The sequence below is a fragment of the Prinia subflava genome, chromosome 7 (assembly GCF_021018805.1).
Source record: "Prinia subflava isolate CZ2003 ecotype Zambia chromosome 7, Cam_Psub_1.2, whole genome shotgun sequence".
NCBI lineage: Eukaryota > Metazoa > Chordata > Aves > Passeriformes > Cisticolidae > Prinia > Prinia subflava.
Window position 1 is genome coordinate 22,206,103 of NC_086253.1, and position 25,033 is coordinate 22,231,135.

General features: G+C 37.7%; 1 protein-coding gene across 8 annotated transcripts in view; it reads left to right on the top strand.

Moving 5' to 3' along the window:
• The window catches only part of TBC1D1 (TBC1 domain family member 1), a 107,902-nt gene that overhangs the window by 59,989 nt on the left and 22,880 nt on the right, over positions 1-25,033 (top strand). For 4 of the 8 annotated variants that reach the window (XM_063401759.1, XM_063401758.1, XM_063401757.1 and 1 more), the window contains 10 exons: positions 85-217; positions 1,627-1,718; positions 3,314-3,424; positions 5,087-5,215; positions 7,266-7,352; positions 8,443-8,732; positions 10,448-10,576; positions 12,936-13,055; positions 14,201-14,340; positions 24,642-24,827. In XM_063401759.1, the coding sequence (XP_063257829.1) occupies positions 85-217; positions 1,627-1,718; positions 3,314-3,424; positions 5,087-5,215; positions 7,266-7,352; positions 8,443-8,732; positions 10,448-10,576; positions 12,936-13,055; positions 14,201-14,340; positions 24,642-24,827 (1,417 nt within the window). The remainder of the gene's footprint in view (positions 1-84; positions 218-1,626; positions 1,719-3,313; positions 3,425-5,086; positions 5,216-7,265; positions 7,353-8,442; positions 8,733-10,447; positions 10,577-12,935; positions 13,056-14,200; positions 14,341-24,641; positions 24,828-25,033) is intronic. The other 4 variants (XM_063401760.1, XM_063401761.1, XM_063401762.1 and 1 more) reach the window with 4 other exon arrangements.

A 25,033-nucleotide genomic window follows, 5' to 3' on the forward strand; every position in this document is an offset into this window, starting at 1 on the left:
ATCATTCTAAAAGACTGTTGTGTTTGTGTTAAGGAAAACAGTGGAAGAGTGAAATTCTGTTCTTTTGCATGCTGTTCTTTTCAGGTTGATGAAATCATGATGACATTGAAACAGGCTTTCACTGTGGCTGCTGTGCAACAAACTTCCAAGGCACAGCCCCAGCTCTGTGAAGGGTGTCCTATGCAAAGTTTGCATAAACTCTGCGAAAAGATAGAAGGTGAGGTTGAAAGAGTTTTCTGGTTGAATATTTTTTCTGGCAGTTTCATTGGGGCACAGTATGTAAAATCCTAAGGAAATTAATGCTGAAAAAGAACTTGGGACTTGGGGTGGAAAGCTGAAAGCCACTACTTTTATTTAGAGGACTGTAGTGTCAGGTTTTCTGTAAAGTAATAAGAATTTTCTAGAAAGAGTTAAGCTCCTTTATTGTATTTGAACTTTTGAAAACTATTTGCAAGTGTAAACATTAGTGAGTTGCAGCTTGTTTGGCTCTATTAGCCTATAAATGCAGAAAGCTGTAGATAAGGAACCTCTGAAGCATAGATGCTGCCATAGCTATGACCTGCTGTCCTGTTGAATCCACTTAGAAACTGTCATTATGCTATCACTAAGCAGGAACTGAACAGCATGCTTTTAATATGTGTGTTTGTGGTGCTGATCTATGCTCCTTCATAAAAATGCAGAAATTAGAATTGTAGTTGTCACCCAGAACAGAAGTTCAAGATGTAAAAAACCTCTTTACGTTTCAGCACATTTCAGTTAGATTTTGTTCATTCAAGTGATGTCTGGGGTGAATAAAGGGCAACAGCAGCTTGTCAAATCACGTGACAGTGGCTTGTTGGACTAAAACCTGCCTAGTGTTAATTTGATGAAATTGGAGAACCTCCAAAACTGCTTTCACTCTGTTCTGGTTTTCAGCTAGCTGTGATTTTTGGGAAGTTTCTTAAAAGCAGATGTTCCTTAATGCCTTCAATCATGCCATCTTGTTAGCAGTATCATCTGCTTCTGAAGAAGATATTCCATGATCAGAAACTGAAATGCACAGTACTGTTGATGGTTTGTTGTTTTTCCACAGAAAATAGAGGAAAGGAATTTAATCCAGGATGAGAACAGAAAAAATAATCTGAATGAAAGGGTAGTCTGCTTTAGACTGTCAATAAATGTTTTCATCAAGAGGCAAAGACCTTCACTAACAAGCAATGCATTTACTTGTTTTCAGAAGAGCCCACAACATAGAAATTGGAGAAAATGAAAGGGAATTCTATTCATACCATAAACAAAATCCAAGCAGTACTGCACAAAACACCAGCAAAAGTCTGCTAAAATGCAGTAGATTGTGGGTTTATTTTATCTTGTGTGATAATGGAATCTTCAGCTAAGAGTATAATCCTGGTCTATGCTCAGTAAATCTCCTCATTGCAGAGTTCATGTCCCTCATTTTAAAGACATGAGTTCAGTATTAGCTTTAAATTAACCTAGAGTTCTTTCTAATGCCCTCTTATGAAATCATGGAATGGGCCAGCTCAAATAATTGACAAGCTTTAGCTTAAATAGTAAGCATATTTATGCGATTGATTAATTCTGAAAAATTTGACCCTGTAATTTGTTCTTTTTTGTTCCTCTTGGTAGGGTTGCATCCTTCTAAGACTAAACTAGAACTACAAAAGCATCTAACCACACTAAATAACCAGGAGCAGGCCTCTGTTTTTGAAGAGGTTCAGGTAAGCTTTGTTTCCTAGAAGAGTTTAAAGCAATTGGTGGTTTTTTTCTAGCATCTGTGTAAAACATAGAAGTTATTTTCATTTTTATGTGAATCATTCATTATTTTCACTTACTAGACTGTTAGCCAGCTTGTGCTTTAATTTCAGTTGTTTTTCTAGAGCTGTTAAAAACTTATCTTTTGATGAAAATTACTGTTTCACTCATTTTTCTTCTGCTAATACTCCTTGCTTTCCATGAAGATGTTGCCTTCTCCACTGAGTAAAACTGAACATATATTTCATGGGTGAAGGCAATAATTTGTACCATGAGGGCATTCAAACTGTTACTTTGACCAAAACAAATTACTGGAATATTCCCAGATCAGAAAACTTCTTGCCTGAAATTCATCCTAGATCTTACTTCTTGTCAAACTAACTAAAGAAGTTAAACTTTATATCTTCTTAATTAAATCTATTTTAGGACAGAGGAAAGCATAGCTGGATTTAAAACAGATGATGTGCATTGTAGGAAATGTCACTGGGATTGGCACACTGTTGAAGATTAGGAAATTTCAGACTTTTTAAAAAGTAATGTTTCCTTCCTCTCCTGAGTCATTTCAGTCTCTTTGTGTGTTTCCACGTGGCAGTTTATCACTCAATGCCAAATTTGGAAGTTACTCTGTGGGACCAATTCCATGAGCTAAGTAATTTCTTAGCAGCACTGGTGCCTTTTAGTGTTCTGTACACAGTCTAAAGCTTCCAGTAGTCACAGGAAACTGCTAATTGCTTCTGGTGAGGCTCTGCAAACGATTAACTTGGTAAAACTGAGGGTAAAGTACAAATCTCCTGCCCATCTTTCTCAGCTAACTTTTTCAGTTGGACAGCCTGGAATGTTGCATTCCTGCAGATCCATGTATTGTTACCATGATTTGCATTTTTAGGTAACTTTCTTCCTGTAGTACTTTTATTAATGTAATGTGCTACCTTGGCATTAAATCATACTATATCCTCTGCATTATATCAATAGGCTTAAGGCAGCATATATTTTTCAAAACTTAAATTTCTGGGATTAAATTCTTTAAAAAATTATTTTAAAATCTTCCCTTACACTAACTCAGATCTAAATAAAATGCAGCACAGATAAATATGTTCACCTTGTGGAGCAATTTATAAAAAACCTAGGTCATTTCCCAAAAATTTGATGTCCAGCGTGAAGGATTTCTAGGAGAAGTGTTGTGAATCCTACCTCTTGGACAGTACTCCATCTGTGCTACAAATTCAGAACTACAGTGGTTCAATTTTCTTTAGATCAAAAGAAAATGAGCAAAAATATTTTTAAAGCCTTTATTTGCTTGTGGCAGTGTGGTATCTGTACAGTTGTCCTCTGTCTTAGGTGTAAATTCTGTCCTGTATGGAGTGAGGTGAGGTGTTTTTGTGGCTGTATTGGTGCTTTGCCTGGGACACTGGTGTCCTCTGGTGGACTGGAGTAGTAGCATTAGCAGACTAAACTCGTTCCTACATTGCTGCTTTATTACAGTGACAAATGAAAAGAGTAGCTGTTTGCTAACTGTTACACAAATGTATAATTACTGTGCTTGTGGTGTTTTCAATTACAGAAAATAAGACCACGAAATGAACAAAAAGAGAATGAGCTGGTTATCTCTCTTTTGAGAAACATGTATGAAGAAAAACAGAAGGACCATGTTCATGTTGGAGAAGCAAAACAGGTAAGTAATCATTCAAATTTAGTTCATGTAAGGAGAAGCCAGGCAAAAATTTCACATTTGGGTTTTATATTTTTCCAAAGGCAATTGTCCATTGTTTGCAATTTGAAACATCAACGTGTAAGCAGTGGTGAATAGTAGGTTTGCTTATGGTTTATAAACTATTGTCATGCACCAAAACAGACTTTGAGGTACAGTGTGATTTCAGGCCTAGGAGACAGAGGTATAAACAAGGCAGACTACTAAATTGTTTATTTGTTCTCACTGCAATGAAAATTCAACATATGTGAGAGAATGTATAATGAATTTATGATTGCTCTCAGCTGATCTGTGGCATTTGCCATCTCGCTGTCAGTGTAATGACAACACATTGGATTTGATCATTGATAAAGCCTATTGCATTTACTCAAGACTGAAAGTTATTTCTTGTGTGCAAATAATCAGTTGAAGTGGTCTTAAGATGAGGAGGATTGCTGCAGAAACGGCAGCTGAGGCTCTCATCCATGTCCAAGGAGATGAGCTACCTTTTATTCTCTATCAGTTTCTGTCAATGCTGTTGAACTGGCTATTTATACAGTACATTAAGGTTTTTCCAAAGGGATTAGTGATTTTGGATGCACCCCCCAATGACAGACAGTACTGGAAGGCTCCCTCCTGACACATTTTTTTGACTGGAGGGAGCCCCTTCTCTTCCCCTTACCTCCAGCAAGGACAGATGGTATAAAATACCCTTCAGGTCCTGGCCATGCCCCCTCCTGGCTACTGCGAAAATTAACCTTGTCCTGACATAACCAGGACAGAAGGTAAAAAGAAAATACAGGAGCCTGTAAAGTTGTCATACTAGAAATAGATGCTTTAAAATTACATCTAGGCAGGACAATTTGGTGATGGTTATAACATGTCACTCAGCTGCCCAGCAGTAGTAATTACACAGATCAAGCATTGAGATCTCTGAATTTAGAGACAAGTAGAGGGGGCTGTGGTGCCTGTCAGCTTCAAGATGAACCTCCCAAAACAGTATTGAAAACTGAGCTGTGGTTTCTACTGCATATATTGGGTTTGGATATATTTGCATCATAATATCATTTTTATGTTTGCTACATTAGTATTCACCAGCACTAAAAATGGACTGAAATATTAATTCAAGATGCAAAACCCTCAATTGACTGTTAGTTTTAAGGTGAAAATGTTTCTACTATTGAAATATATAGAACTGTTAGATTGTTACACACCTTTGTGGCCCTTAGAAAGACCCATTTTACTATAATGGAGAAACCTGAGAGTTTCTGTGAATGAAGAGATTTTGATTCATTTCTTGGTTGAAGAAAAGGAAATCCATGAGAAGTCTCTAATCTGTTACACTTAAACATTTAGAATTTGTACAATTCTACACTGCGTAAATGAAAATTTGTCAACAGAGCTGTAAATCTGTAAAACAGCAATTCTTCTGGAGCGTGCTAGTTCACTCAACATGTTTGCTGTAAGCGATTTCTTACAGGAGAGTTTCTTAAACTTCAGTACAAGTATCACTAGAGAAAAAGGCATGACAAGCTGAGCACACGAGGAAAAACTATTGATTCAGATTACAGAAGTCTTCAAACTGTTCACTGAGATTTTTCTTCATGCTGTTGAGTATTTCCCATTTCTGTTTTTAAACACTTGCAGGCTTCACAACCTCCTGCTGAGAATGCTGTAAATGAAGTGTCCAGCAGTGCTCCAAGATTCAGATTAGACATGTTAAAGAACAAAGCAAAAAGATCTCTTACAGAATCTTTTGAAAGCATTTTGTCACGTGTAAGTATCTTCATGCTTATTGTCTTTGAACATAATGTCATTGCTTTGTTTATTTGATAGAAAAGTCTTACTTGTTATCATTCAGCTGTAGCCCAAAGGTTATTAAAGTCACAATGACAAAAATATTTGAGTGTACATTTTAGAAGACAAAAAAAGCAGGGCTTTGGTAGAGAGAATACTAAGTCCTGGACAATTAAGCTAATTCCTAGATAAGAAAGTGCGTACTATATACGCATTTCAAAAAATTAATATGAAGTTTAAATGAGGACTTTTGAAAAGCAACAATAGTTTTATTTCTCATTTGGATTTAGAAAATTAAAACCGTAATTGTAATTGCTCAGCGCTCTTTATGTAGAAGGAAACTACTATGGAGCTGACTAAGCATTTCTAATGAGATGTGTTTATTAATAACACAGAAATTATGAATAGTGGAATATCTGAACTTTTAAATCCTGTAGATTATTTGAAGGTGAGGAATATAAAGACTGGCACTAAGAATGTGAAAGCATCTATGCAATACTACATCTTGTAAAATTCTCTGTAGACAATGTCTGGAAATACTGATTAATGGAAAAAAACTTGAGCTTCTATGTGATAGTGATTCTTTTCCAACCTAGTTAATTCTGTGATTCTGTGAAAATGTTTATCATGCCCAGATCACTGAAATTAGCTGCCAAAAGTAACTAGCAGCAGTTTCAAATTAAATTAGATGTCAAGTTGAATCACAATTTAAATCTGTGGGGTGTCTTCTCATTCAAATATACTTCATTTTGCACCTCATGGCAAAAGTCTGAGGAAATTAATAGGAGGCTTGGAAGGACTTCTGCTTGGCAAGATTTAAAAAATGAGACCTTCTCCCTTAAAACAAAAGAGTTGTGACAGAATGCTAAACAATATTCAGGACCAGAAACTTAACAGTCTTATTGCTAGTCAGCAAAAAGTTACATTGAAGCAGTATGTAGTACAATTTATTAGTTCACAGACAAGCAACTGGTAGTGACAAAACTGGGTTTGTTCCAAGCTGGTTTCAGACATTATATCTAACCCATTCTCTTAAGACAAATGCATGGTTTTCCTGTTACAATTGTACATATAGAGATGATTTTTAGTTTTGTATCTCCTCTCATTACTTCCCAGACAGCATTTCTAGAATTCATCCCTATAAAATCCTACTGCAGCTGTGCTCAGGATATTGAAACACAGTGTTAATGTTGTTACATTAGCTGAAGTACTGTTCTAATTTTTTTCAGTTTGTCCTGACTAGTATAAGCTGCCTTCACATAAGCATAGCTGTATATTGGTTGCATTTTCACTGGCATTGTTGCTTTGATGGAAACTCTTGATTTTGATTAGATCTGAAGCCGGAAGTTTTGGCTGAACTTCAAAAAGAAGTTGTGAATAATTACACCATTTTATATTTTACCTGGAATAAAACTTCAAAGAGAACACGAGCTTTAACTTCAGAACATTAAAACATTATGTGATTTAAGGTTAGGAAGATACAGGTTCCATAATTGTGTTAGCACATCAGGATTCATCAGATATTTTTCTTGGTTACACAGAAACACTAGTCAAACAAATTGTACAAAAATATTGTTCACACATTCTACAGAAATATTTATGCTTTCTGATTTGTAGGCACTGAAATGGTAATACCAGAAATAATGTTTTCCTGTGTATTAAATTTATATGGGTTTAGTCCTTTGTAGGATATGTTCTTTTCATTTCTCTGTATCCTTATAAGTACCTAATACAGAAGGTACTTCAGCAGTAGTTCTAGTACATGTGAAACAAGTGATCATGTACATATCATGGAAACCACATCATTCCCTATGAGAATTCCTTAATTCTACAGGATCCTTCAAGTTGACAGAGACTATCCTGATTAAAGCTTCTGTTTCCCATAGGGAAAGAGGATACTTTTAGGCATTTCAGGAAATTAAATTTGATACTCTCTGTGAAAATTACAGATCCCAGCTGTGTTACCCACATCTCTTTGGTGTGCCCCATATATCATAATCTTGACTGCTGATGTGCTTTATTTTTGCAGGGCAGTAAAGCCAGAGGTCCACTGGACAGTTCTGGTTCTGTGGATTTGGACAGCTCTATGTCCAGTACCTTAAGCAGCACAAATAGAGTAAGTAAAGCCTGGGATAATTGTACATATTTAGACACTTCAAAAAATATTCCCTGAAACAACAAAGCAAGTATGAAATATGGTCAGATGTGAAGTGTTTCAAGTTTGCTTTCAAACTTTTCATTCTGTTCCCTGTGTTACAAGCCAGAGAAGTGCTATTGAATTAGAAATGCCTTGTACTGTATGTAACATGTATTTTGTATGACTATGTGAATATATGTGAAATAAAATATTATATAACATTATCTGAATTTTACAACAGTGTGCAATGTAACAAGTGCTATAATGACCATGCTGCCTATCGTAATGTGACTGGTTTTAGCCCTGAAAGTTCATATCATGAATGCAGGACTGTATTCATAAGAAACATAAAACTAAAGCAAGAAGTAGAGCAATTTCCCTGTTTGTGTGGTTGGAAAGCTTTTAGTCTGTATAAAATCAATACAAACAAACAGCATGGGAGAAGCCAGTCTTCTTCCCTGGAGGCAGCGTAGCACTCTGCAGGCTTAGATATACAGCTATTGATTCTGCTGTAATGCCTGCTCACCAGCAGACTCCTGATGTTGTGTAAACAAGGGTCTGCTCTTTCTGGTTATGTTTTTGAAAGAATGGCTGATTCTGCAGGAAACACACAAGGTCAGGAATAAAGAAAATGCATGGCTTGGGATTGAAACAGGCATCTAGTCAAAGGCTTAAGTTCTTCATGTAAATCTGCAGGTAGACAAGAGGAATATTACATGGTTGGATGGATTGCTAAAGATACAGCATTCTGCAGTGCCATCCTTTTCACTGTTTGCCAAACCTCACCCTTTTGTTCTGACCCTATTTCTTCTGTGTTGTATTCAACATACTATAAAATACAATTACTCTCAAAATCACTCAAAATTTTCAATTCAAAATAAAGACTCTGCTTTATTGGCCCAAGTGATGAATAACAAGGACATAAAATATCAAACACCTTTTTTTGACCTAACTTGATAAAAATGTGTGTGTTTGAAGCAGAGGTCTGTGGGATGTGAATAATGCCATGGTAATCTCAAAGAAGGAGTCGAAGCCCACATATTGATAACCTTATTTCTTGCACTGCCAGGAGCCACCATTGTGTGAAAAGGAGAAAGACAGACCTGCTACGCTTCCTGCAGAAAGTGCTGTCAAGACCAGTGGATCAGTGGATGATCTCTGCAGTGACACAGAGGATTCCTCTCTGGAGCGCTCTGTTGCGTTGCCCCAGCAGAGCTTTCGGAGGCGAGCAAACACACTCAGCCATTTACCGACAGACAGCCAGGAGTCTCTGGGACCTGTTGAAACATCACCTTCTGTTCCTCAGAGGAAACTTATGAGGTATCACTCAGTGAGCACAGAGACTCCTCACAAAAGAAAGTAAGCCTTATTAAAAGCAGGCTGTGATTTTGTTTGTTGAGGGCATATTTGGGGATGATAATTGCATACCAGGTATGTCCTCTTAATGGGTAAGAGATGCAATGTGTCACTCCTTGGAGGTTTGTAGGTATTCATTTTTAAAACACCTTTAGCCCTGTGTGCTTCACAGGGGACAGAAGACATGAGATGTGTAGTTCCGGTATATGTCACAAAACTACTTGATTCAGTTATATTTGTCCAGGCAATTGTTTTTGTTGTTTTGATCTGTGAGCAGTATAAATAAATGCTACTTCTTGTTTTCTGTTTACAGAGAGAAATCCAGTAGCTTCTGTGATCCTGAAAACCGTACTAGTTAGTGATTTCATATGTAGCTTTGAAATAGCACACAAAAGTGACCTAAAGCACCTAGTTAATGGTAGAGGTGGGGCTAGCTTTTCAATGAGCCTATCTAGATTTTACTCACAAAAACAAACTACTACTTCTTTTAATATGAATATTCTTCAAGCTGTCCTCCTTCAAAGGCCTGCCTCTGCATCTCTAGTCCCCTCTTAACTTTATGGCAGTTTTCTCCCATCCTTCTACCTGGCTTTTTCCAATTGCTGTTGAAACACTTCTGTCCATAGGCTTCTGTTTTACTGCTCGTTTACACAAATTAGTAGGAAATCTCTATGTATTCAAGCCCATTTTTTTTCTTCAGTAGACAGGGCAGTAAGTGAACACGCCTGAAATGGATGATGACAGTGGAAAAAAAAGAGAATTACAGTATTTGAAAGGAAACATAAGCTGCATTGCCTTTTTGTCCATTTTTTGAACCATTTTAATTCTAAAGTACTAGAATATTTTTGCAGTGCAATTTAGGACTTGTTGATGGTCTGTTATCTTCACAAGAGCTGCCCTGGAACTTGTAGCTGCTTGTTCAATCAGTTATTATCTTACTATAGGAATGCAGCTAGAAATTAAGTATATTTTTTTATTTCCTTAGTTTGGGTTTGGGTTTGGGTTTGGTCATGTAAATTTTAGTAAGGCCTGAGGTGCTTGCTCCCTCATGTAACTCAAACCCAAAAGAAATCCCTATTGCTTCCATTTCATAGCAAATGTAAAGAAACAGAGGAAATGGAAAACTTACGAGACAAGTATACTTAAAAGTTCTCAAACATCATGTTTGTTATAGACTTCTGACAAGTCCTGCTTTGTGAGTATTCTTGAGCAGCTTACCTCAAGTAAAAAATGGTTTTCAAAGTAGAACTAAATTCATCCTATAGCATTTCTATAGGATGAACTAAGTTCATCCTGTACAGCATTTCACTTCTCATTTACTGGAACTCTTGATCATACACTTGACTTTATCACAGAAATCAAGGGGAAGTACATATAAAGAAAAAGAAATGGAGGTTTTAGTGCCATTTTTTGATGAGTTATAATCAGTCATATTCTGAAATGCTTTGCTGAAGCCTGAATTGGAAACATGAATTTGGGACTTTGCTGATTGGGTTAAAAAAAGTTTGTGTTCTTACAGTTCCTGCATTAACCATGAAAAACATAGGAAATGCCTCATTTATATATGGCAGCTCCCTTTCAAAGATTAGAGAAGGGATTTCATTTTTTTTTCCTCCTTTCCTTTCTTTCTGTTTTGTTCTCTGTGCTGCCTCAACTCCATGGCTCTGGTTGGAACCCGCACCATGTGGTGTGAACGAATCTGTCGGCAAATTTAAAAGTTCTTCTGGTCAACTTGCACGTTCTCCTACTCTAGCTCGTCTTAATCCCTCGGCCTCTTCACCCAACTTCTTAAAATATCTGAGGCATAATTCAAGTGGAGAACCAAGTGGGCATTTTGCACAAAAAAGGTGAGCTAGTACCTGCAAATAGTTTGGGGTAGCGTTTGTTTTCCTATGTCATAAATATGAAACTCTATAGCATAAATAATTAAAATAATTTAATATAGACCAAAAGTAGTAGATTTTTATGGGAGAGGGAGCTCTTCAACTGCTCCACTACTGAATGTAGAGCTGGTACTTACATAATTTATTGTTTTAATCAATCAAATTCTTTCAGACACTGGCTCTTTCTTTAGAGCCAGTTGTTTGAAAGCAATTTGTTGTTATGCAGCAGACAGCAGCACTCCTTAAATTTTATGATTGATAAGCTGCCAAGAACCTGAGAGCTCACTCTGTCCTTCCTGAAGCATTTGGTTCTGTCCTTTGTTCATGATAACACAAAAACATACTAATGTTTGTTGTGCCTGACATTAAAGGCAAGTTGACCAAGTTAACTTCATGGAGCAAGAGGCAGCAGGAATATGGAGGGCTAATAGGAAAGAAACCTCACCATGTACAGCCCCAGCACCATCCCCACTCCTCACAAAACAAAAACCCAAGAACAAACCAACAAAAACCCCAACCCATCAACCCATTGTTTGTCTTGGTTACTTGCAGCAGTATCAAATTATACTTTTCCATGCCTTCTTTCTTAGAATCAAAATATATAGAGAGAGCATTGAAGAAAAGGACATGAACACTTTGTTTCCCTGAGAACCTGAAACTAAGTGGCTCCATAAAAATCATAAACTGTGAAACTCTTTTTTAACCCCTTGAGCTAAAACTGCTTATCTTAGCTCAAAAGGCTAATGAGACCAAATGTCCTCAGAAGCACTGTCAACAGTCACTGGCCATTGGCAAGCAATTTTTATTGCTGTTGCTGTTTATTTTTCATTTTTGTGCTCTCGTGTGAAAGTTTCCTGTTTCCCAAAGGTGCTGATTTTTCTAAACCTGAGAAAATACTCAACTGAGAACACTGTTTCACCAGCTTCTTCAGTTGTACTTGCTGAGTACTGGCTTGCATCTGTTAATTCAGCTTTACCTCAGAAGTAGGACATAGCTCAGAGCAGGAAATGTCAGTCTTCAGAATTCTTCACTCTTCAATTTAATAAGACTTACTTGAATTCTGATGGTTAAATTCTCAAGGCAAATGTTTCCAAGTGATTTGCTAATGATTCTTTACATGCAGTTGCAACTTCTCCTTTCCTTTCCCTGTCTCTTAAGGATATGCCATATTGAACACCTAAGCAACAAGACTGAAAATGGAAGTTGATAGGGGTGTCAAATAGGTTAATAAGTTTAAATCAATACCGTTAAGCTTCTCAATTCTGTAAATGGAATTACCATGTAATTGCAATGGATTTACAATGTGATTGTAAGTCAACCTTGTTTGCAGGGCACACCATGCTATAGCCTTATCTTCTTTATCTCAATGCCAGCTACTAAAGAACCTGCTTCACTTCATGCTAGTGATTGTCTGCCCCCCTCCCCCCCTTCCATTCACAGCTTCAGGAAACAGTGCTAAATGCCATCCAGATAGAACATTATGGTTTATCAGAAACAATTCTTTGTTAAACTTTTTCAGGAGTAAATTCTCCTACTCGTGTGATTTTGTGTACTCGTCTGAGAAAAGGTCTAGTATCATCAGCCAAGTAGTTTTCTATATTTTCACTCCATGAAAAACTTTTCATTACCTGAGTTGTTCTTACTTCATTCTATTAACCTTCTTCTGAGTATGTTTCAGACTTGTTATTTTAAAAGACAAATAATTCTTTTAAATTAAAATAATGTCTTTTAAACGAATTATGTTGGCCAGAAAACTCTTGATGTGATAAGTGCTCCTGTCTGTTGCATAAATAGAGGCACAATCCTGAATGATCAGTCAGAAGGCTTAGCCTTTAACTTAAAAGTTACAAGTTTGTCTGAATAAAACCCTGTTAATGCTTTACAAAATAGCTTTTGCCAAAGTCTTATTTTTCATTTGCCAGCACAATGATTGTCAGTGTCAACTTTTCCTAACCTTTTCCCCTAAACTTAGTCGGTCATTGAAAATGATATTTAAGAAAATGAGATAAAGTTGGCATTGGTTCTTATTAAATTAAAGGAATTTATTTAAAACATGGACTAAAAATCTTGGGATATAGCAAAGAATAATAACTTTACTGGAAGTACATTTATATACATTGGAACATTTTAGTTTGCCCAAACAAATATGTATCTCAAAGTAGGATATTTTTAGCTGTTTTAGTTTTGTCTTTGGCTTCCTTGATATGCAGACCTTCAGGATTTAGCTGCCCTTTGTTTGAAACTCTAGGAATGTGTATTATTTTTATTCTGTGGATTTATATTTCTTTGTTCTAAACTATACTTTTCCCAACTGCACTCTCAGCATCTCCTACCGTACTGCCTTAAGGAAAAAGCTTCATTCTTCCTCTTCTGTGCCAAATTTCTTAAAATTTCTGGCTCCTGTAGATGAAAATAACACCTCTGACTTTAGGAGCACAACAAGGTAGGGTTCTGTCTTAAAGCCTGGGGGTAAAACTGTATTTTCAAAGATTTCTTTGTCTGAAATTTCACATGCTTCTTGCACTTGCAAAACCTGTTTGTGCAACAGTTCACCTGTGTGTATGCTGCATGTAATTGCTGTCAAAAGGATGAAGCTATTCCAGACTACTCTCCCATCCCAGTCCCAGGACTGCAGATCTCAGTCATTTATGATGTTGCAATGGTCATGCAACTCCATCTATGTACTTCTGTGATTATTCCTGACATAGGAGAGTTTTCAGTTAAGAGAATATATGATTCGTCCTAAGCAATGTCCGTGTCCTCAAACTGGAAGGACGGGAGGACCTGTAAAATGCTCCTGCCTGTTGCTGCCAGAGAGAGCTATCTGAATGTCATTTATCCCTTTCAGTTTCTACAAAGACTCATGTAGCCATTTAGCCAATGGCTGGAATAAAGCAATGAATAGTATAGAGTTCTAACAGCTGAAAGTTATTAGTATATTTTTAATAGGAAAACATCATTGTTCCTCACTATTTCATTTTGTATTCTGAATAAGAACCTCTGTATGGCATGTGTGAATGACATCAAAGGAGTAATACCGAAGGTTCTTGGATTCTGTTCCCAAGTTTGTTGCATATTTCAGAGGGAGACTTGCTAACAGAAAGGTTAAAGCTTTTCTCCCAGTCTGTGTTGGGAGGGAATATATTGCATACCCAGTGCACAGATGGTTGGAAGTTTAGTTGGTGTTTATAAAGCTCCTTGATGAGTACTTGCATGAGCAAGTCTTTGTGTCTCCTGTGAATAACTGCTAAGTTTTGTGGATGGCATGTAAATAGTTATACATTATTGTGTATGTATCTTTAATATGTTCTGATTAATATACTGCTGCAAAAAAAAATTGAAAATAATTAAAAACTGGAAGGAGTAGACTGTACAGAGCTGCCAGCCCCTGTTTGTGAACCTCAGTGCTGTTTGCAGCCATGTGTAAGCTTCTGCCACAAAGCAAGTTTCACCTTCCTAACGCTGAGAGCTTGCCCTGCATGTGCACAGCCCACTGCACTCCCGAGGTGTGGTCCATGTGCTCACTGAGGGCTGTGTCACTGTTTCAGGTGACCTCCTCACAAACTGTCCTGTGTTCTGCCGTTTTAGCGACTACGAACCCAAGCACGGCCAGCAGCCCCTCGATGCGGACAGCCCCGTGAGGACACGAAGGCATTCTTGGAGGCAGCAGATATTCCTGCGGGTGGCCACCCCTCAGAAAGCCTGTGATTCTCCCAGCAGATATGATGGTAAAATCTGGGTTTGTTTGCTTCTGGAACTTATTCCTATACGTAGTGTGTGAAGTGTGAATCACTGTGTCTGCCAAGGGGATGTATTTGCCTGGTGTTCTGTTTGTACTGTCATTGCAGTTTGCCACCTACTTTTTGGTAACACTCAGCTCATTAGCTGTTGAATTTTTACTTCTCAGCTTCACGTGTAAACAGTTCCTATTATCTCATGTTAACTAGCCAGAGAAGAAATTATTTTTATGTGTACTATTTTAAAGAGTTCTGGGGAAAAAATACATCCCCAAGTATTGCTCTGAAGAAAAGAGAATGCTTCTATTTCATCTTTCTGCGTTAGAGTATAGACTAGAAAAATCCAGATGTACCAGCAGGAATTGCACTTCTTTTATGATCTCAGTTGAGTTCTGTAGTGCATACTTTGTCCTCATGTATGCTGCTCCAGTCTATGACATTTGCCGTAATTATTTTGTGAAATTCTTTAGAGCTGAAGAACCACAGACTAGAAGAAAACCACTATGCATAAGCATGCCAGGTGCATCATTTTGTGCATTCACTTTATGTAAGCCAGATGATATAGGACATGCTGGGGCCAAGAATGCCTGAGAAAATCCTCTGGCTTGCTGAAGTTTGAGCTTCACAGCATGAGGTTTGTAAGCTATAACTTCTAGCATACCTCTAAGGCCATTATATGAGAAATAAGAAAAAGTGTAAGAAAACAAGGAACAGTATCTTATAGTAAATCTAGTAAAAGTAACCATCCTAATGTCACGGAAATGTTTTTCTTGCATCTTAAAGTGAGACCGTGATTAACTGGAGTAGGCACAGAACGCAAGTGTTTCTATCATTAATACAGTCCTTGCAATGTAATTGGACTGACAGTGAGGTAAGCTGCATATGGGTACAGATGCCTCTCAAATTTAGTGTATGTCAAAGTGAAGTGATCTCAGGAGCATGTCATGTGAACATACATGGGAAATGCTCTGTTGTACTTAAAGGCATGTGAAGGGCTGTTATATGAAACTTCTATTTTTACAGGTTTGATGCATCTCTTTGTGTCTGGAAATAGTCCTACTTGTTTTTGAAAGCCACAAAACCTTCCCGTATTAAATAGGAAAATAAAGTCCACCTAAATTGCCTACCCAAGCATTTCCTCTGAGACATAATAGCTGCAAGATACAATCTTAACAACCTACAGCTGGGTAAGCAGAATAGTTTGGGAAACAAGTGAGGCCCAAATGGAAAACAGGATGTGCTATTAATAGGAGCAGCAATTTAAAATATTTGGCCATTCATTTTCTTTTTTGTTTCATTGTACATACTCAATTTATGAACAGAAGAAAACTCAGTCAGTGGGTTTTTTTAATTATGTAGAGCAAATACTGGGTTTTTCTATTTGGACTTTTTATGCATCTGGCATATTTCTGGCAGTGAAGAATGCACACTTCTTATCCAGTCTCTGTAGCCTTGAAGAGAGCTTTTGTACAGCTGGTCTTACATTGGACCCACCACCACAGTTAACTAAGAAACCCCTCTAATTCCAAAGTAAATGTAACTACCTGTCATTCATCGTCTTGTTTTTCCTTCATATTCTGTCTTTTTTTAAGTCTTTCTCACTCTTTTTAGACTGATTTCCTTTAATTTGTACAAACAGCTGATGTATCACCAAAAGATCAATTTCAGCCAAATTGGACACAGGACAAAGAAGGTTTTAAAGATAACATGTTTTGTCATGTTCTGCAAAAGTAAGCATGAAAGGAGGGAAATAATGGAATATCTGTGATTTGTGGGTTTCCCTTTATAGACACAGACTCCACTGACCAGTTTCTCCCTTTAGGTGCCATGGTCAACACCCTCCTATAGGGTAATCTGCTGGAGAGGAGTAAGAAAAAAATTTGGGAAAGGGATGTGTTTAAAAGCTAGTAAGTCAGTCAGCCAAGAGACCCAGACTCAGAGATGATACAGTTTTTCAAGTTTAGCCTAGGCTGCTTTACTAAACTTTGTGTTAAAGGTAAAATCCACCAGGGTGCCTGAACTGTGCATTGCTTTGACCACACGTGGGCAGGCATTGTCAACAAAATGAAGCTGCTCTGTGGCAGTAATTTCTCTGGGTTTTAGTGAGTAAATTGCACATAAGAATGTATAAGTTGTCACAAGAATTAGAGACAGCTTAAAGCTTTATACTCACAGAAAAACCTTGGCTCTGACATTTGTGGTGGCTGAGCTGAATCTCAACATGCATCATGTTCATTGCTGCTCTCTGTGTGGTTAAGACAGCAGGATATGAAGGTGTATTTACTAAAAGTTTAAAGGAACAAACAAAAAAAGAAACGCCAGACAACTGGTACATAGCTTTTGCTGAAATTTTGATCTCACTCTTTCGAGGTACCGAACTTGATAAAAGTCTGATATCCTGAGTTTCCACATGAATCTTGAACAGCTTAAACAGCACTGATTCCCACTGTCTTGCACTTCTGAATCCTTTATTTCTTTAAGAAGTGCTCATAAATAGTTTGATCTAAAACTTCATTTTCTGTTGTTCAGGTGGAGCAAAATGGTTGCTGCCTGTGCTTTGGGGGTTGCATCATGAATTACCAAGCAGAAAGCACAGCTTGCTTTGCAGATACCATTATTTAAAAGGAAGGATTTACTGTACATTAAGGAGGGTATTCAGTCCTAAATCAGAAGAAAAATACTGCAAATAGATATGCTGGAAAGCCATTTTTTCTTGTCAGTTAAGACTCCTGCCTTGCCTGATAATTGAACTAATGTAGCCATGCTCAGCAAGGCAAGCACTCTGAGAAAACACAAAGCCTTGTAGAGAAACCATTACTTTTGTATGTTGTGGGAGTGAAGCCCCATGTACACACCCTTTTCCAGCCACTTCCTGCTTGTTGGTGCTGCCACTTTCCCCTTCCCCTAGTATTTTTCCCTCCTTCTGTACATAACTTTACAATCAAGCACATCAGAGAACTATTATGCAATTTGCTGCCTGACAGGAGAGCCAGGTGATCCCTGGTGAGCCTGAAGATGAGGCTGATCTCCAGTTTGAAAACCTAGAAAGAATCTTCTATATGGTTGAAATGATCTGTAGAGACTTCTAATACTTTACAGCTGGCAGCTGGAGGATGGAGTGTTAAATTATGTTAGTTCCATTGTAGCACACTGCAGTTCAAACTCTCGCTGCTTCCCCTGAACGGCTGAGATGCTTTGAGTGGTGTGGAGCACCAGGAGGCAACGTTTCTCTCACTGGCACCTTCATACACAGTGTCTCATCCTCGGAATTTTGTTTTTCTTGTTTATTTGTGGGCGTGTAATGATCGCGGAATCCTGCAAAGTGGAGAGATAGAAAAAGGGAAGCAGAGTCTCCTTACAAAATGGATCATGCTTGATCTTTTACAATACTACATTTATTTTGAAAGAAGGTTTTTACTATTCTTTTTCTAAAGCTCTGTCTCTCCTAGTCACTGTCTTAAACATTCTATGTAATATATGTGTTTCCTCAGTTATTTGATTTTTACCTTTATACCTCCCTACCCTACGTGCAGGCAGATGCTCCTACTTCTCTAGCATCACTCAAGAGCCACATCTTTTTGGCTATGCTAGTGGTCTAGGACTCTTCAGTTCTCTGTTCACTGGTAAAAGGTTGAAGAGAACAACAACTCAGAGGTCATTTTAAACCAGATGAAGCATGGACACACTCAAAGGCCCTAATTTTCAGTTGGGTCAGTTTTCTAGTCCCACTCACAGTATTACACAAGCAATAGAGCAGGCAGGGACGGGTGTCTGGAAGGTGAGGGTGGGTGCCCTTACTCTACTCAGGAGCAGGACATCCTTAAATCAGCGTAGACTGATAATGAAAGTTCACCTTGCACTGTAGTGCAGCAAGATATTCACTTACATTTATTCACCATCTACAAATCTCTGTGGACAATTTTCACTACAGTTTTCACATATTGACTGTTCAGAATTGGTCATAGTAGCAGAACTGTTTTGCAGACTGTCAGAAACACCCAGCACAGTCAAGTGCTGGATTTAAAGGGGATGTGAACAGTTTTTGAAGGAAATGGTGGGAAAGTGGTGGTGCTTGTCGGAGCTTTCTTGCTGAGGGAGGTGTGTTGGAAGTAGACAACAAGATTTTTGTTACAGCTATGTCAGTTTTAGGTTGGAGAATGGGTGATTTGTTTTAATGTAGGCAATGTGTGATGACATTACCTGTTGAACTGTGGACAAAGTAGAAATTCAGAGCAATGAGATCCTTGTATTACTTAGCAGTAGTCAGCAAATAAATTCAGATTAAAAAATCGACTACATTTTATTTTAGAGCTTGAGTTACAGAAAAAAAATGGTTTAGAAAGCACAAGTATCTCTGTACAGGAAAATTAACTTGATTCATTAATTAAAATTAATTTGGTTTCAGCCTCTGTCAGATAGAGGTGGCAAACTGTTAAATCCTAAGCACATCCTAAGTGAAGAAAAGTTTGAATTTGAAGAACTGTTATTCTTGAAACCAGCTGTAGTTAACACCTGCCTAGCTGTTTATGTGTTTTGTGGTGTGGGCTATATCTCTTGATTATTTAAAAATCATTTTGTAGTAGCATTGCAAATACTATAAACCGTTGCTTTAGCATTCTCTGCTTAGAGTGTTTATGGGATGTAAATTACTTTTAATGTGTTTGCCGATACTGTTTTAGCAACACAGTTATTATTAATTAAAGCCAGTTGGTTATAACTGATCACTCAGTTCTGCTCCTTTCAGAGCAAATATGTGCTCAGTCTTGATTTGCAGCACAGAAGTTTGGCTACAACCAGTCTTGTACCAAATTAACATTTGGTGGCTGCTGTGGCCATTGAAATACCAGAGCATTCCTTTCTCAGGAACTGATGATATTAGCAAATGAGATTAATTTGGAGGTAGTGAGTACTTTTTAAGAAGTCTTGGCTTTAAAAGAAAAGCTAAGGGCTTATTTTAATCAACAGTGTTGAAACACACAGTATTTCAGTAATTCCTCATTCAGCCATTGCTTTAAGTTGTATGTCACATTAGAAGAACTTGTTGCTTCTTGTGATTCTGCATCTGGAACTTTTTGATTACAGAGGGTTCCTGGTCATTTTACCAATCTGGTTATGAAGGTAAATATTCCAGGCAGCTGTGTAAAATCTGTTGCATCCCTGGTTATAGAAGATTTCATTCCTCCTTATTTCTGTACCATGTGTGAAAGAACATATTGTACTACCTGAATGGAAAACCTGAAGAGAACTAAAGATGTTGTTGACGTCTTTTCTTTTGGCAATGGAATCTTAAATGACTGTGAAATTCTCTTGTTGTTTGCCAAGATGAATTTTGAAAAGTTTCAAATGCAACAAAGAAAAATGGCATCATGCAGTAAATAAAAGGCTTAATGGATTCTTCTGTCCACATTCTTACCATATCTGATCTGACTTTTTAACCCCAGAGAGTGGATGTGAGTGGTAAACACTACATGTAGAGAGCCATGTGTAAACAATTCCATAGTGAGGATGGTGGCATTATTATTGAGCCTCCTCCCTATCAGCCCTTCCTTTCTACTTGAAGCATTGGAGTTTCTAGTCAAAGATGAATCTTGTTGTCTTGATTTTGATAGTTGAGGTTGGTTAGACTAAGAGCTTCTGAAAGAATGTTTTTTAAATTTAGGCTTTTAGGTTGGTTTATCACTTAAACCTTGTTAAATACTAAGGTAGATTGATTAGAAAATATTTGATAAACTAATTTTTTCTTAGTAATTTACAAATGAAATATCCCTGTTCATATCATTTCTGATCAGATATTGTCTGTTTTAATTACTACTGAGGTAATTCACCATCTTTCCATGTACAGACTTTCTTTAGTGTGGTCTCTGGTAGTAATATATCATGATACTTCCTTTCTAATCTTTTGTACTTTGTTTTTTGTGTCCTCTTTCCACATAAGACTATATGCGTAATGCATTTGTTGATCCTTTTGGAGTGTAGGAATATACTCTGCACCTTAGGGTTGAAGCACTGCCATGTGAAGCCAACAGCTGAGTATAAATGAATAGATGAGCTGTACAAATTCCATTTCAGTCCATTGTTCTTACTGGCCTTGTCCTTTGCTGGTATTATAAGTGGTAGAAGCAGAAAAGGAGGGCTTTTGAGATGCATAGGGATGCACTAAAATATCTGAGCAACATTCCCATCTGGTTCATGAGCAATGTCATCTGCAATTCAGTACCTTGAAGAAGTTCTCACAAGCACAGGAAAGATAGTGGTTTTCCCAGTGAAGTGCACTTTCTCTGGGAATCTTTGGGTTTGGCCCACAAACTTGTGAAACTCCACTGTGCCAAAGAATAGTTCTGAAGTGTAGTCCAAGTATGAACCTCAAATGGAAAATTACCATAAAATTACCATTGATCAAATACACTAATAGTTACTGAGTCAACTTGCCAAATCCTGAACCTTAGAGAACAGAAGTGGAATGGGCTTGTAGGAGTAGCATGTATAGAGGTAGAATTTTACACAGAAGCAAAGGAAGCAATATATTTGAAAGGAGTTAGGGTCAGGTCAAACGTGGAATAGGAGTCAACAAAAGCTGACTAAGTTGGCAGATGAACAGGGAAGCAGTCTTTCAGTGTGTGCTGAAGCATTCAGATCCTGTTTGAGTGCACCTACTAATCTCATAAAAGTTCTGAAGGCTGCACATTGCTTGGGTTTTAACACATGGCAGTTTGGTTCAGTGGAACGTGAGCTCTCAGTTACACGCAGTTGAATCGCCCTGCTGTTTATCTTTGCTTTCTCTGCTATCCTCCAGATCCTTGTTGGGTAACAATGCAATACTCAGTTCCTTGTCACAGTATTTCTGCTCTTGTCTCTTCTGGATCTGGAAGCTGGGTGGCATGTCAATCTATCACCTTGTATGTTCATGGACGTGGGTTAGTGCTGACTTACCAAATGTCTGTGTTTTTGATTTTGCTTTGAGGGATTACCTTCACGTTCCACCTTCCTCCCTCCTTTGGCAGCCAAACAGCTGATGCAACCCTGCAGACTTCTGACAGGCCACCTGAGCAGTTAAACAGGTTCATTCTGTAAATCTTGCCTCATGCCAGTGTGCAGACAGGAAGGAAGGTAGCTTTTGAATGTGTTGCACTTTATCAGAGTAGACTTTAGACTTTCTGTTAAATGTCCACAAGTGATAAGAAGCAATAGAAAAAACAGAAAAGGAGCTGCTGTTCGGAAGGCAAAATCAATCCTAGGATTCTTCACAGAAGCACTAGAGGTAGGGTTGATAATCATAATTGTTCAGCTTACAGAATTTTGTAACGTTTTGGTTTTATTTATAGTCTTAAACATTATTGCTTTTAGTGAGTACTGAGTTTATCAGATTAGTCAGCAACAGATGGGAAATCTTTAGCCTAAATGGAAGCAGCACCATGGTCTTCAACAACTAATGATCTGCAGCAGTTCAGGGGTTGCCACATTTTGATCACTGGAGAACAACAAGTGAGTAATGTCTCTGATAAACTACTTGAAGACCAATCCCTAAAATTTGTCCTGAGGAAGCAGGCTGTGTACATTGAAGACAGAAGATTCTCGATATGGAATGTGTTCATTCTTGCTTTAGGAATGCTACGTGTTTAATCCATTTCCTTGCATGTGTTTTGCCAGCCTGGGTGTTTTTGGGTTTAGGGCTTTTTTAGCAAGTAGGTAGCCATAAAGTGTTATTTTATAACATATTAGTGTTATTATTTTATGCATACATAAAATGAGAACTCACATCTGACTCTAAAAGAGATCCATAAACCACTGTGAAGATGTGTAGAAGAGACTTGTTTCCTCCAAGATGTGCCTGCATTCCATATTGGATGCTGTGAGAATGGAAAGTGAATGTAAGATGAGAATAGACCACAGACAGTGTACAATAGATGAGGGGTTTCCTATCTGGATCACTTGTACTTTTTTGCATTAGTATATGGTGACTGCTTCTGTTGATTCCTCTTTCTTATGGTGTCATTATTGTATACAGCCTTGGAAATCAACAGCTTCCCTTGAAGATTGTATTTTTATTTCTTTTTTATTTTATTCAAGCAAAGTAAGTGAATTTTACCAGTATTATCTTTAAGAGCATTTCCCTTAAATATTTCTTAATATGCACTAAGGAAAATGGGGATCAAAGCTACCATATTTAGAAATTCTACATAAAAATGTACAGAACATTGGTGACAGTATAGCATGTGCATCAAAACTAACCATTGCATCAAAACCAGCAATCAAATAAAAATAATTTTCCTTTCATGGTCAATACAAGCTGAAAATTATTGAATGTGTGTATCCTCTCTATGTGCTGTCATTTGCCTGTATCTCTTTCATAATTGCAGATCCTAGCCCATTGAAGTCTTTCCATTTACCTGTAAAGAAAAAAGATTAGTATTTCCCACTTTCTTTTAATGAATATAATACAGTCTCTTCATTGTATTGATACTTGGCGTATTTCTGAGTGCATCTGTCAGTTTTCATGTCAGTGTCAGTTTTCCTATTTTCTTTGCAAAAATGGTTTGCCAATTGAAGCATCAAATATTTGACCTTTGCGTAATTCTTGTTCCCATGATGTTCATTGTTCTTTGAAATGCTGCAGATAACAGAAGTGTGGGTATCCACATCTATATCCAGAGTGCAAGGATGTAAATGTTTAAATTGTTCTGCTAGCTGAAAATGTTGAACTATTTTTTATATGTGTACTTTAGCCCTAGACTTTGTGGTGTCAAGCAAATAAATGTTATATAAGGAAACGGGTGGTATTTGGAGCCACTCTACTTCTCTCTGACTCTCTGAGAGGAGAAGATTGACAGTGGCAAGACTTAAAAAAGCAGAAGTGAACAGCTGTGAACATTTCCATTCTTAGTCATCTGAGCTCAGTTGTGCGAGTGCCTTCAAACAAGGAAAGAATAGCTGCATATGAGCTGCATGAGTCAAAGGAGAGTGACAGTCTGGGCAGAACTCAAAGGGGGGAAAACCTTCCTATTTTGTTAGTTTTGAAGAGATGAGATGATGTGTGTGTTTGATCTTATATCTTTACCACCATGCTAGGCAATGATAAAGAAGTGGACTACAGAGCTGCAATCAGAAAAATTGCTTCAGGAATGCTCCTTCTGCAGGAGCTGTTTGAAATAGCACACACAAATGTACTTGTCCTTGGCTGGCAAGTCTGTGAGTGGATTTTGTTGCACTAACTTTAAAGCACTGTCCTGCCTGTATAGCTCAGGGAGCCATTTCATAGCCATTTTGGGTTGGTGAAGAAGTGCTGTTGTGATGGCCTTCCATTTGAGATTTGGTAGGAAGAGATTGGTTGTTTTGACCATTCATTTTAAAGCTGGCAAATTGAGTAATTTTTCTTCTAGATACAGGTTGTGTCAAATACTACTGAGTCTTCAGAGAAGCTGTATAAAACAATCAAATTAAGTGATGCTACAGCAGGTATTAAGAAAACAAAGTATAACCGCTTGTGCTTCTTACATTACTTAATTTAAAGCAATGTTATATACCCTTTCCCTAAAAATAAGTTATTTTTCAATTTGCCTGAGACTTATTTAATGTTCACTTTCTTTTGTAATGTTTTCAGTCTTAGAATTGCCTTGCGTGCTTGACAAAATGATACATTTTGTGGTAGGCCAGCTGAAGCCGAAAGAAAAAGTGCAGAAGGTTATGATATGGTTAAAAATGAGAAGTGAAATGTCTTAAGGGCCTGTCTCTCTTTCTGCCTATTTACTTTGAGAACTGGTAATCATCCCATTGCATGGCCTTAGGTGGTGGTGTATTTGTGCAGCTAAGGGCGTGTGTTTTCTTTGTTAAACATGCTTTAGAGATTATTCTTCAAATTATGTGGGTGCTGTATTTGATTTTATCTGCTGTTTGAGTCATGCCACATTTCAGCTGTAAGTTATGTTTTCGTAATTTCTCAGACTTGCCTTTTCCTTTCAGTTCTCTGTGTGCAAAGTTGTATAATTAGCAAGATGTGGTCTTGGTGTGTGGTACAATGTTTTTACCAGGTTGTGGAAAAAAATGTTCTAGGCTTTAGCCTGTATGATTCTTATTCTAAAGCAGCTTTCAAGTCTGCTTGAAACTGTCATTTGGGAAACCTTCCTTGGTATTGCTACCTCTTATCTATCTATCTGTCTATCTATCTATCTATCTATGGATACATGAGTTAGTGTGTATATGTGTGCATCTATATATGTGCAGTCTTTCAAACTGTGTACCTTCATTCACCTGTTCATGACATCCCAGCAGTTAACAACAGCTTCTCTTTTCTGAAGATTACTGTGAACTGGGAGATCTTCCACCCAGATCCCCGTTGGAACCAGTGTGTGAAGATGGCCCCTTTGGGCCAGTGAAAGAGGAAAGGAAACGGACGCCCCATGAGCTTCGTGAACTGTGGAAGAAAGCCATTATTCAGCAGATACTGCTCCTCAGAATGGAGAAAGAAAACCAGAAGTTACAAGGTTGGTGAAGTTCTTGAGTACTACTGCAATACAAATTCACCTTTTGGTTTTCTCTGTGGCCTTGGTTGTGGACTGCACCAAGCCTTAATGAAACATTCAAGGAACACACAGGTAAATTAGATTAGTAACATCTCCCTTAGCCCTCATTAGTGTAGGTGACAATGGATGATAATTTTTTTATTACTTCACCTTATTATTTGTTTACT